Below are 13,315 nucleotides of genomic sequence, written 5' to 3' on the forward strand. Positions count from 1 at the left end.
TATATCACACAACAATAAACTTGAACTCTCTAGCCCCATCTCTTTCCATCTCCCTGTCTCACTCCTGTCTCTTTCTCCCTAGTCTCTCTCTCTCCCGTTTCTCTTTCCTCCTGTCTCTCTCTCTATCCCCATCAGTCTCCCCCTCCCTGTTACTTTTCTCTCTCTATCCATCTCCTCTGTCTCTCTCCCTCTATGTCTCTCTCTTTATCTCTTTCCCTGCCTGTCTCTATCTTTCTCTGCTCTGTCCGTGTGACTTTCTCTCCCCATCTTGCTCTCCGTCTCTTTTGTCCCTTTCTGTCCCTCTCCCTCTTTGCCTGTCTCACACTCTCTCTCCCCACCTGTCTCTCTCTTTCTCCATCGCCCTCCCCCTGTCTCCCTCTGAATCTCAACTGTCTCCCTCAGAATCTCTCCCCCTCCATCTCCCCAACTCTCTCCCATCCTCTCTGTTTGTCTCTCGCTCCCATCTCTCTCCCCCATAACTCTCTTTCTGCCCTCTCTCTCTCCTGGTCTCTGTCCTTGTCCGTCTCCCCCTCCGACTGTCTCTCTTTCTCTTCCCGTCTCTTTATCTCTTCCCTTGCCTATCCTACTCTGCCCAACTCTCTCCACATGACTCGCTCCATCTCCACCTGTCACACACCTGTCTATCTCCTTCTCGCGCTTTCCCTGTCTCTCAACATCTCTTTTGTCTCATTTCCTCCAAAACTCTGTTTCCCTCGATCTCTCTTGCTCTGACTCTCCCTCACTCACTCTCTCCTACCCTCTGCATATGTATCTCTCCCACTCTCTCCCTCCATTTTTCACTCCTGTCTCACATTCTCTCTGTATCTCTATCTTTATCTCTTTCCCTAACGTCTCGTTGTCTCTCCCTCCCTCTCTCCTTCTGTCTCTCTCTCCTTCTCCTTCCATCTCCCTCTGTTGCCATAATGAACCAATCACCACCAGGTCGTGGCACCATCACTCTGTGGAGGCTGGGTGTAGACGGAGGGGGTTTGGGGGGGGGGGGTGAGGTGGGGGTGTAGTCGAACGCTGCGCGTCTTACTTGGCCAAGGCCAACAACTCCCGCTCCTTCACCTCCTGCTTCAGCTCCGCCAGGTGGAATTTTGCTTCCTCCGACTCGGCGCAAAAGTCCGACCTCCACTGGTCCGGAATCGATCTGTCCCAACAGGTGGCAAGGAAAAATGGCCTCAGCAATTCTTTGTGCAGGACTATGATTCAAGAAGCAATTCCTGTTCCCATATCTACTCCTAATGGATCACCACTCCTTCCCATCCACTCCCACTCTCCACATTCCCAACGGCCCCTACCTCTTCCCATTCACTCCCACTGTCCACATTCCCAATGATCCCCACCCCTTCCCATTCACTCCCAGTGTCCACATTCCCAATGGATTCTCACCTCTTCCCATTCACTCCCACTGTCGACATTCCCAATGATCCCCACCCATTCCCATTCACTCCCACTGTCCACATTCCAATGGGTCCATCCCCTTCACTCCCTCTGTCCACATTCTCAATGGCCCCCCACCTCTTCCCATTCACTCCCAGTCCATATTCCCAATGGATTCTCATCTCTTCCCATTTACTCCTACTGTCAACATTCCCAATGATCCCCACCCCTCCCTATTCACTCCCACTGTCCACATTCCCAATGATCCCCACCCCTTCCCATTCACTCTCACTGTCCACATTCTCAATGGCCCCAGAGATACCCATCACTGGGCTGAGCTCTGTCCCACCTCAGCACAGCTGGGTCCCTTGTGTAGACGAAGCAGGACTGCCTGGGGTTGTCCGCGTTCTGCCTCAGGAACTGTTTCAATTCCAACTCCGTGACCGAGCGGCCCTTGGGGTAGTCCTTGACCTAGAGGGATGGGTGGGAAGAACAGAGAGACAGTGGGTGGCTCTTACCCCACCACTCTTAGGGATCTTGGACCCCACCTCAGTGGGAGAAGGAAGCATAATCACTCCCCATCCCCATCTCAAACAGATTAGCCCCTTATTCTAAGACAGTGACATCACCCCTTAATCTAAGACAGTGACATCCCCCCCTCCAGTCATAATGATGCCCGACCATTCAGGAGCAAGAGAGAACATAGAACTGCAGAGTACAGGCTTACAACATTGTGCTGATGTTTATTAACGGTCTGTAAAAATCTCACTCTTCCCTCCCTCACACCCATAATCCACATGCCTGTTCATGAGTCTTCTGAATGCCCTTATTAGACCAGTCACCACCATTACCACCCACCCCCCCCCCCCACCCCCGGCAATGCATTCCTGGCACCCACCACCCTCTGCATTAAAAAAGGACTTACCTCTTACGTATCCTCTAAACTTCCATTCCTCACCTTAAGCAGATGTCCTCTGATATTTGCTATTGTCAACCTAGGGAAAAAAGGTGCTGGATGCCCCACCTGATCTAAGTCCCTTGTAATCTTATACAACCCTAAGTTGCCTTTTATCCTTCATTGGTCCAAAAAGAAAAGTCCCATCTCCAGCAACATTACCTCACTTCCCCCCGACTCATGAGGGCCAACACACCACACGCCTTCTTCGCCACCCCATCAACTTTGAGAGATCTATGGACCTTGACCCAAAGATCTCACGCCTTCTTCGCCACCCCATCAACCTTGAGAGATCTATGGACCTTGACCCAAAGATCTCACGCCTTCTTCGCCACCCCATCAACCTTGAGAGATCTATGGACCATGACTCAAAGATCTTGTGGTTCCTCCACGCTGTTAAAATCCCACCATTAACCATGACTTGATCTTCCAAAATGCATCACTTCACACTTATCCATCTGCCATTTCTCCCCTCAACTCTGCAACCTTTGTGTCAACTGCAAACTTACTGACCTACACCTCCGCTTTATAAAAAGGTGTCCCTAGATAGGTGGAACAGACGTATCTGTTGCCAGTCACGACTTCCAAACGTCAGATGATCTGAGATGACCGCAGGATCCAGGGCTACTGGGGAAATGGGTCAAGGAGTGACAGATGGAGTCTTACTGGGACATGGGCAAGGTGTCGCACCTTGAGTGGCAGGACTTGTGCAGTAAATGGGGAGGCCCAGAGAGTGGTGTGGTTCTGGGGAGTGGAGGAGGGGGGAAGGTGGAGGGGACAACAGGTGCATCGTTTTCCGACAGTGGGGACATTGGGTGATGAAGGAGGCGTTTGTCCTGCCTGCCTTCACCGGTCGGGGGCACGGAGTCCAGGAGCTGGGATGTTTCATCACGGCTGAACAAGAGGAGGGTGAGATCGCAGTGTACACAGTTCCAGTCTCCTGGCTGTAAGAAGGACGTTACTGAGCCAGGGGCGGATGGACATTCCTGGGGGGGAGGGGGGAATGGTTCAGGTTATTTTTAAATTTAGATTTAGATTTAAATGTAGGCATACAACACCATAAGAGTCCATTTTGGCCCACGAGTCTGTGTCACCCAATTTACACCCAATTAACCTACACCTCCGGTACATTTCTAATGGTAGGAGGAAACTGGAGCCCCCGGGGAAAACTCACACAGACATGGGGAGAACGTACAAACTCCTTCCAGACAGAGCAGGATTCAAAGCCCGGTCCTGACCGCTGGCACTGTAAGGGCGTTGTGCTGACCGCCACACCAACCGTGCTGCCCTACGAGAAGATGGAGAGGCTGGGACATTTCTCCATAGAATGACAGGCTGAGGTGGGGGGATCCTCAGAGAGGTTTATAAAATCAGGTCTAAAACCTGATGGCAGTGGATTAAGGTGAAAGAAGGGAGATGCAATGGAACCTGAGGGGGTCAACTTATTCAGACAGAAGGTGGTGGTGGGAGGGTGGGATGAGCTGCTGGAAGAAGGGGTAGAGGGGCTGAGGGAGAAATAACCCTGGTGCAAAGACATGTGGATGGGGACATGGGGAGGGAAGGTTTGGAGAGGGAGGCAAGATGAACATAGTGAAACGTGACCAGCTCAGGGAGAGAACTTGGGAAAGGTAAGGATGAAGAGCCTGGACTGGACATTCCCCCCCCCACCCAGCAGCAGCGCCCTCACCCACTGGAAGTGTGGCAGATCCGGCAGCGAGTAGTCGACCGGGATGTGTCCGTAGCGTTCTCCCAGGAGAAGCAGGAAGAGTTGGCAGCGGGAGACCTCAGACAGGCAGAGCTCCAGCTGCCTGCAGAGTAGGGGTGGGGGGCAAAGAGAGAGAAAAAAATGTTAGCCCTGGTGGAAGTGAGAGGGAGGAAGGGAATGGGGAAAGGGGAGGGGAGAACAGGGAAAGAGAGGTGGGGAGGAGAGAAGGAGAGGGGGGAGAGTCAGGAAAGAATGAGGGGAGGGGAGAGGGATGAGAGGATGGGGAGGGGAAGGGGAGAGCAAAGACAGGATGAGGAGAAATGGAGACAGGGGGAGAGGGGGGAAGGAGGGGAGAGAGGAGAGCAAGGACAGAAAGAGGGGAAGGGGAGAATGAGGGGGAGAGGAAGGAGAGAGGGAAGATGAGCAATGACAGAATGAGGGAAAGGGGAGGAGAGGGGAGAAGGGGTGATGGGGAAAGGGAAAGGAGAATGAGGGAAAGGGGAAAGGGAGGGGGAGAAGAAAAGGAATGAGGAGAGGATGAGAGCGAGGACAATGAGTGGGAAGGGGAGAGCAAGGAGAGAATGAGGGGAAGGGGAGAGGGAGGGGAATCAGAGGTGAGGGGTGACAGTGGAGGTTGAGGGGAGACAGAGGGAAAAGCCCTGGAACTCCCAAGCAGAGGGTCAGGGCAAGGTCATGTCCCCCCAGGAAGGAGAGTCGGTGCGTGGTCGTTACTGCTCTAAAGGTGACTGAAGTTAGTTGTAACCGCCCCATCGGGAGGGAGTTGGGGAAAATTCAGAACCTGGGGGTAGGCCGTAGATTGAAGACACCCACCTGTTCCCGCGGGACTCCTCCTCGGTGATGCCCCAGCGCAGGTCAATCTCGCGCAGGTGGATGGCGTGCCGAGCAGCCCGAGCCCGCAGCTCCGGGAAGACAGAGCCAACCAGCAGGTCCCGCTCACTCTGCATGTCCCGGAACGTGGACGAGACAAAGACCCGGACTGTCCACCACCTGTTGGCAGAGTGAGGGGCGGACAGTCAGGGACAAGGAGAGGATGGTCCGATGAGAGAGCGTGGGTCGGAGCGCATGATGCAACGGAGGATTGGGTCGGAGGCATGGAGAGGGAATGTCTGACGGGGCCAGCACAGGATAGAGCGAAGGACAAGCACAGCCCAGTACAGGACGGAGTATGGGCCAGCGCAAAATGCAGCCACAGGGTGGAGCACAGACCAGCCCAGGTGGGTCGGACGGATCCAGGAAAGTGGGGCAAGGGGAGATGAGGCAGTGAAGGAGGGGTTCGTCACGCCTGCCTTCACCGGTCATGGCCACTGAGTCCAGGTGCTGGGACATCCCATCTCCACTGGAAAAAAGGTGGGTGAGACCGTGCTCAGAGTACTGCGTGCAGCTCAGGTCTCCCGGCTCCAAGAACGATGGAGGTGGGGTGGGGAGAATGCAGGCAAAGATTTGTCAGAACATCCCCAGGGACTGTAGGGGACTCGGGTGACAAGTAGAGGCTGTGGTGTTTCTCCGTAGACCTGAAAGAGGTTTATAAAATCAGGAGGGGCGTGGATAAGGACAACAGTCACAGTCTTTTCCCTCACTGGGGTTCCAGGAGTCAAAAGCCAGAGGCCACGGGTTTAAGGTAGAAGAGGTGAGAATAAGGGTGTGTGGGACGAGCTGCCAGAGGAAGGGTTAAGGTTTAGAGGATACTGGACAGGAGGAGAGGGGCAACAAAGGCTGAGGTGGATGTTGGGCCAGAGGGCTTTTTCCGCGGAGTTCATTTTGGGGAGTACCTGAGCGTGGGGGAATGAATAATGTCGCCCAGGCCGGAGGCCTCTCTGTCCCCGGGAATATGGCTACCATCCTTGGGTTTGGGGAGGTGGAAGATGTCGTCCATCCTGTTCACGTGGTTGAGCAGACGGCTGGATCCACGCTCACACAGGAACCTTCATGGAGCAGACACCAGCTCAGACAGGACCAACTCCCCTTCCGCATACCTCCTCCAGAGACACAGCATGAAGCTCCCTCCAGACCATCCCGAAACACTCATCAGGGAGACAGAGTGAAGCTCTCTCCGTACCTGCCTGTTACCCACTCCCAGGGACAGACACACAGTGTAGCACCCTCCACACCTGCCCCAGAGACACAGAGTGAAGCTCCCTCAGTACCTTTCTGTCACACATTCTTCAGGGGCAGATACAGAATGAAGCACCCATTGCAACATCCCATCACACACTCCCCCAGGGACATGGAATGAAGTTTCTTTTGCACCGTCCCATCACCAACTCCCAGGGACAGTCAGAGTGAAGCTCCTTCCACACAGTCCCATCACACACTCCTAGGGACAGACACAGAGTGAAGCTCCTTCCACACCATCCTATCATACACTCCCGGGGACAGACACAGAGTGAAGCTCCCTCTGCACTGTCCCATTAAACATTCCCGGGGACAGACTCAGTGTGAAGCTCCTTCCGCACCATCCCATCACACACTCCTGGGGACAGACAGAGATTGAAGCTCATTCCACACCGTTCTATCACACATTCCCGGGGACAGACACAGTGTGAAGCTCCCTCCGCACTGTCTCGTCACACACTCCTGGGGACAGACACAGAGTGAAGCTCGTTCCACACACTTTCATCACACATTCCCGGAGACAGACTCAGTGTGAAGCTCCCTCCACATCGTCCCATCACACACTCCAGGGGCCAGACACAGAGTGAAGCTCCTTCCACACCATCCGATCACACACTCCCGGGGACAGACAGAGAGTGAAGCTCCTTCCACATCAAACATTCCTGGGGATGGTGTAATGTAGATAAATATTGGGAGAATTTGGTAAAATTAGAGTAGGTTACATATCTTCTTCTTTGGCTTGGCTTCGCGGACGAAGATTTATGGAGGGGTAATGTCCACGTCAGCTGCAGGCTCGTTTGTGGCTGACAAGTCCGATGCGGGACAGGCAGACACGGTTGCAGCGGTTGCAGGGGAAAATTGGTTGGTTGGGGTTGGGTGTTGGGTTTTTCCTCCTTTGTCTTTTGTCAGTGAGGTGGGCTCTGCGGTCTTCTTCAAAGGAGGTTGCTGCCCGCCGAACTGTGAGGCGCCAAGATGCACGGTTTGAGGCGATATCAGCCCACTGGCAGTGGTCAATGTGGCAGGCACCAAGAGATTTCTTTAGGCAGTCCTTGTACCTCTTCTTTGGTGCACCTCTGTCTCGGTGGCCAGTGGAGAGCTCGCCATATAACATGATCTTAGGAAGGCGATGGTCCTCCATTCTGGAGACGTGACCTACCCAGAGCAGTTGGATCTTCAGCAGCGTAGATTTGATGCTGTCAGCCTCTGCCATCTCGAGTACTTCGATGTTGGAGATGAAGTCGCTCCAATGAATGTTGAGGATGGAGCGGAGACGACGCTGGTGGAAGCGTTCTAGGAGCTGTAGGTGATGCCGGTAGAGGACCCATGATTCGGAGCCGAACAGGAGTGTGGGTATGACAACGGCTCTGTATACGCTAATCTTTGTGAGGTTTTTCAGTTGGTTGTTTTTCCAGACTCTTTTGTGTAGTCTTCCAAAGGCGCTATTTGCCTTGGTGAGTCTGTTGTCTATCTCGTTGTCGATCCTTGTATCCGATGAAATGGTGCAGCCGAGATAGGTAAACTGGTTGACCGTTTTGAGTTTTGTGTTCCCGATGGAGATGTGGGGGGGCTGGCTGATGGAGGACCTCAGTTTTCTTCAGGCTGACTTCCAGGCCAAACATTTTGGCAGTTTCCGCAAAACAGGACGTCAAGCGCTGAAGAGCTGGCTCTGAATGGGCAACTAAAGCGGCATCGTCTGCAAAGAGTAGTTCACGGACAAGTTGCTCTTGTGTCTTGGTGTGAGCTTGCAGGTGCCTCAGATTGAAGAGACTGCCATCCGTGCGGTACCGGATGTAAACTGCGTCTTCATTGTTGGTCTTTCATGGCTTGTTTCAGCATCAAGCTGAAGAAGATTGAAAAGAGGGTTGGTGCGAGAACGCAGCCTTGCTTCACGCCATTGTTAATGGAGAAGGGTTCAGAGAACTCATTGCTGTATCTGACCCGATCTTGTTGGTTTTCGTGCAGTTGGATAACCATGTTGAGGAACTTTGGGGGGGCATACGAGGCACTCTAGTATTTGCCAAAGCCCTTTCCTGCTCACGGCGTCGAAGGCTTTGGTGAGGTCAACAAAGGTGATGTAGAGTCCTTTGTTTTGTTCTCTGCACTTTTCTTGGAGCTGTCTGAGGGCAAAGACCATGTCAGTATTTCCTCTGTTTGCGCGAAAGCCGCACTGTGATTCTGGGAGAACATTCTCGGCGAGACTAGGTATTATTCTATTTAGGAGAATCCTAGCGAAGATTTTGCCTGCAATGGAGAGCAGCGTGATATCCCCGTAGTTTGAGCAGTCTGATTTCTCGCCTTTGTTTTTGTACAGGGTGATGATGATGGCATCATGAAGGTCCTGAGGCAGCTTTCCTTGGTCCCAGCAGAGCTTGAAAAACTCATGCAGTTTGGTATGCAGAGTTTTGCCGCCAGGCTTCCAGACCTCTGGGGGGATTCCATCCATACCTGCTGCTTTGCCACTTTTCAGTTGTTCAGTTGCCTTATATGTCTCTTCCCGGGTGAGGACCTCATCCAGCTCTAGCCTTAGGGGCTGTTGAGGGAGCTGGAGCAGGGTGGATTCTTGGACTGAGCGGTTGGCACTGAAAAGAGATTGGAAGTGTTCTGACCATCGGTTGAGGATGTAGGAGGACTTTGCCGTCTGAGCTGCGCAGCGGGCTTTGGACTTGGGGTAGCCTCCAAGAACTCTACTGGTCCCAGAAAGAGGTTTAATGTTGGAAACTTGCAGTCAGACGAAGTGAGAGGAAACTTCCAGGCAAACCTCAAAGCAAAGCTCGAGGATGCAATCCGCCTCACGGACTCGTCCCCTGAAACCCTCTGGGATCAGCTGAAGACTGCCATACTGCAATCCACTGAAGAGGTACTGGGCTTCTCCTCCAGGAAAAACAAGGACTGCTTCGATGAAAACAACCAGGAAATCCAGGAGCTGCTGGCAAAGAAGCGAGCTGCCCACCAGGCTCACCTTGCAAAGCCGTCCTGGCCAGAGAAGAAACGAGCCTTCCGTCGCGCATGCAGCCATCTTCAGCGCAAACTCCGGGAGATCCAAAATGAGTGGTGGACTAGCCTCGCCAAACGAACCCAGCTCAGTGCGGACATTGGCGACTTCAGGGGTTTTTACGAGGCTCTAAAGGCTGTGTACGTCCCCTCACCCGAAGTCCAACGTTACAAATATACACACTTTAAAACCGATCTTATTTGAAATACTTAAGAATTCATATTCAGTGAACTTTACAGAAACTATGGAGAATACTATACACATTCCACAAGGAGGTGTTAATTGAAATGACGTTATAAAATGAATAGGCTATTGTCTTGGACTGGAGACACTTTGGCTATTTGCAAGGTTCTACAAAGTGTTCACAGAAAGGTCCCTCCTGGGTTCTTGTTTACCTAAAACAACAGATGGGAGCAAAAGACTAACTTCTATTGTTTGCTGGAGAAGGTGGGGGTTTGGTGGCAAGTGAGAGAACGAAGGACATGTGGCTAGCAGTTTGATGAAGAGACTGAACAGTCACAGCTGAAGCAAGCAAGAAGCCTGTTGGAATTGAAACAGAAAGCTCCAGAGCAGCAGATGGCTGGAAGTACTATCTGTCTGATTCTCTTAGAATAAGTGGAACAGAAAGGAACTCTGTGATAGCCTGAAAGAAAAAGGTTATCATCTGGAGAACCCTGATGGGGAAAGTTTCATCAACAAGACATTGAGGTGACTAATGGTGGTACCTCAGTTGTGGAAATCCTGGAACAACAAATCTCTCTATGCAAATCTCCAAAGAACCTTCCTGAGCGGTAAACATTTATCTTTCGAGCACCAAAGCCTGGTCAACTTTATACATGTTAAATACTGTGCATGGTCTAAGAATTACCTGCAACCAGTGAACTTGGAAGAATGAGAAGTGAGATTGAACTATGAACCAAAGAACTTTTTGTAAATTTACACACACATCATACATGTGCACTGAGAATTAGAAGGGGTTAGTTAAGTTAATAGAGATAAGTAATGTTTGATTCTGTTTTCATGTTTAAAGATAATTAAAAACAACTTTTGTTTAAGTAACCATTTGTCGTGGTGAATATCTATTGCTGCTGGGTTTTGGGGTCCTTTGGGCTTGTAACAATGGAGACAGAGTGAAGCTCCTTCCACACCGTCCCATCACACATTCTTGGGGATGGACACAGAATGAAGCTGCTTCCACACTGTCCATTCACACACTTCCAGGGACAGACACACAGTGAAGTTCCCTCCGCTCTGTCCCCTCACACACTCCCGGGGACAGACACAGAGTGAAGCTCCTTCCATGCTGTCCCATCACACATTCCCGGTGACAGACATAGAGTGAAGCTCCCTCCGCACCCTGCCCTCACAAACTCTTGGGGACAGACACAGAGGTAAATTCTCTCCACACCATCCCTTTACACAGTTTCCCAGTTTTTCCTCTCACCTCAAGATCTGGTCACTGAATCCGTACAGAAAGATATCATTTTTGCAGTCGGTGAATGCTGATATAAGGCTGTGGGATCAGAGATTAATTTTACTGTGTGCTTGCAGGAGCAAAAAAAATTGCAATCGATAACATGTTGAGGACAGACTTGGTGTGGAGCCCCCTTGTACCCCGCTGAGCCTGTGTCCTGACTGAAGGTACTATGAACTGGTGTTCAATTTCACAGTTCCTAAACCGAGGTACTGGCTTTGCGAGGAGTTCTGCTGGCAAACCTGGGCATCGGACTGACGATCCAACACTGTGCACAGTGAGAGAGATTGGTTCATTATCTTACTGGTGAGGATTCTTCATTAGTGCGAAAACAGTAGGAAAGAAACTGTCCTCAAATCTGGTCGGGGCGTTATCTCACCCATGTGAATCTGCTTCTTAATGAGAGTGGGGTAAAGAGAGTGTGGCTGTAATGGAACAGGTCACTGACTGCATCCCCAGCTCCCACATGTTGTTTCTCAGTTACCCCTCTGCCCCAGCACCCCGTGTCACTGACTGTACCCCAACTGACAATCCCCCCCCACTCTCTCAGTGCCCCATCACTGACTGTACCCCCACTGACATTACTCCCTCTCTCAGTGACCCCTCTCCTGCAGCCCTTCATGTCACTGACTGTAACCCTACTTTCATTACCCTCTCCCTCAGTGACCCCTCTCCCCCAGTGCCCCGTGTCACTGACATTACCCCAAATGCCCCAGTGACCCCCTCTCCCCCAGTGCCCCACATTTTGATTCACTATAACACCCCATCCCACAGTCTGACTGCACCCCACCATGCACTGCTATTTAATACTGCACATCTCTGTACTGAAGGTTGTAACAGGGAACAGAGCTTTTCACTGTCTTCAAAGGCAAGAAACCAATTCAGTTCTGGACCTGGCTTGATCTCACAGCAGCAGTTTCTGGGAACCTGGGAGAGGTGGGGGGTGTGGGGAAGAGGGGGAACAGGGGACATTATCAGTCTGCATTGGATGGAGAGAGGGGTCAGGAGGATTCTGTCAGATGTCTACCCTCTGGGGGGGGATGGATACAGCAAGGGAGGGTGTCTGTGGGAGGGTGGGACTCCGGCAGGGAGGGAAGGGGCCCTGAGAAAGGGAGGGATACACGGAGGAAGGGGTCCACAGCGAGGGCTGGAGGAGAGATCTACAGGGATGGAGAAAGGGATCGGTTATCCGGACGATTATCAAGTAGGTCGGACGTGAAACCACTCCGAACACTGGATAGTCCACGTGCTTGCTCCAGCAGGGTCACCTGACCAGGCAGGTCGAAAGTCATCTCCCCACGTCAATCAAGGTGAGCATGCCCACAAGCAAGGGCACAACTTACGACTGGCTCTCTTGCCTCATTCGGGAATACCTGAGCTGGACTCTCCAGCCTGCTGCAGTATCAAGCCCATCATGTAGATCACCCACCTCTCTTTATCCCCAGGGACAGATCCAGGTTGAAAGGTGGAGGTGACACTGGAAAGCGTCAGTTCAGGGAAGGGGGGGGAGGGTCTATTGTGAATACCTAGAAAGGACTGTGGTGCCTTATACTTTGACCTCAGTGCAATTAGACACTGTAGTTAAGAGGGATATGGTGCCTGCTGGTTAGAGAAGAATGGCGATGACTGTTTTACCATGGGGAACTGCGATTTGCAGCGACCTGTGCCTTTAACCATGGGAACTGCGAGTTATAACAGCTGTAGTGATGCTTGATTGTTTAGCTCTGTCCGCTACATACGAACTGTGTGAAAAATCCTTGTTTTGTGTGTGTGAGAGTCATCCCTGTTGCCACCTATTCACCCCATGTAAATAAAAATCCTTTTTTGTGGTTAAACTGTATTCAGTCTCATCAAATCTTGGACCCTCCAAGCAAGTTCTCCACATCACAGCATCCACAGGGAGGGAGGGTGGGAGGTTCCACAGGGAGGAAGGGATGGGAGGTTTCACGGGTAGGGGGGGGTATTCCATGGAGGGGGGGGTTCCTCAGGAGTGGAGGGCTGTGTGTGGAGCGAAGGAGTGAGGGGTCTGTGGGGAGGGAGGTCTGCATCGATCGAGAGAAGGAGGGGTCTGCAGGGAGGGAGGGTCCACAGGGAGCGAGGGGTCCACAGGGAGGGATGGAGGCTGTGGTCCGCAGGGGTGAAGGATTCTGCACAGAGCATGGGAGGGAGGGGTCCACCGGGAGGGATGGAGGCTGTGGTCTGCAGGGGTGAAGGTGTGCACGGAGCATGGGAGTGAGGGGTCTGCAGGGAGAGAGGGAGAAGCCCGCATGGACAGAGGGATCTGCAGGGAAGGAGAGAGGGGTCCACAGGGAGGGGGAGAGGGAGGAGTCAGCAGGGTGTGATGGAGGGAGAGGCCCATAGGGAGGGAGGGTGGGTCCGCTGGATCCTCTAGGCCTACCTTGCCCTCTGAATGGAGAGATCAACCTGAAGGAAGAGCAGGTTATGGTTGACGTGGTAACGGTAGACTGGTATGATATCGCAGATGGGAAACCCCGAGCCCAGAAGTAGCACCGTGTCAATCTGCAATGCGAGGTGCAGGGGTCAGCGCTGAAGGAGGGGGGCTCGGAGGGTGTGGGTTGAAATATCCCCGCTCTCCATGCCTCCCTGGGCATCTTTCTCTCCCCCACCCCCTCCCCAGCAGGGCGTGAGCCCCACCACCCAACAGCACCC

The 13,315-nt window shown here is 52.5% G+C and overlaps 1 protein-coding gene across 13 annotated transcripts in view; it reads right to left on the bottom strand.

The window, feature by feature from the left end:
• tep1 (telomerase-associated protein 1) overlaps positions 1-13,315 on the bottom strand; it is a 127,856-nt gene that overhangs the window by 68,999 nt on the left and 45,542 nt on the right. For all 13 annotated transcript variants that reach the window (XR_011358232.1, XM_069940811.1, XM_069940809.1 and 10 more), the window contains 7 exons: positions 13,044-13,165; positions 10,616-10,684; positions 5,837-5,989; positions 4,878-5,054; positions 4,029-4,149; positions 1,736-1,857; positions 1,040-1,153 (listed from right to left, as the gene is read on the bottom strand). Coding sequence is in view for 12 of the 13 variants with exons in the window: in XM_069940811.1 (XP_069796912.1) it covers positions 1,040-1,153; positions 1,736-1,857; positions 4,029-4,149; positions 4,878-5,054; positions 5,837-5,989; positions 10,616-10,684; positions 13,044-13,165 (878 nt within the window). In the remaining variant the exon portion in view is untranslated. The remainder of the gene's footprint in view (positions 1-1,039; positions 1,154-1,735; positions 1,858-4,028; positions 4,150-4,877; positions 5,055-5,836; positions 5,990-10,615; positions 10,685-13,043; positions 13,166-13,315) is intronic.

Source organism: Narcine bancroftii, chromosome 5 (genome assembly GCF_036971445.1).
Source record: "Narcine bancroftii isolate sNarBan1 chromosome 5, sNarBan1.hap1, whole genome shotgun sequence".
Classification (NCBI taxonomy): domain Eukaryota; kingdom Metazoa; phylum Chordata; class Chondrichthyes; order Torpediniformes; family Narcinidae; genus Narcine; species Narcine bancroftii.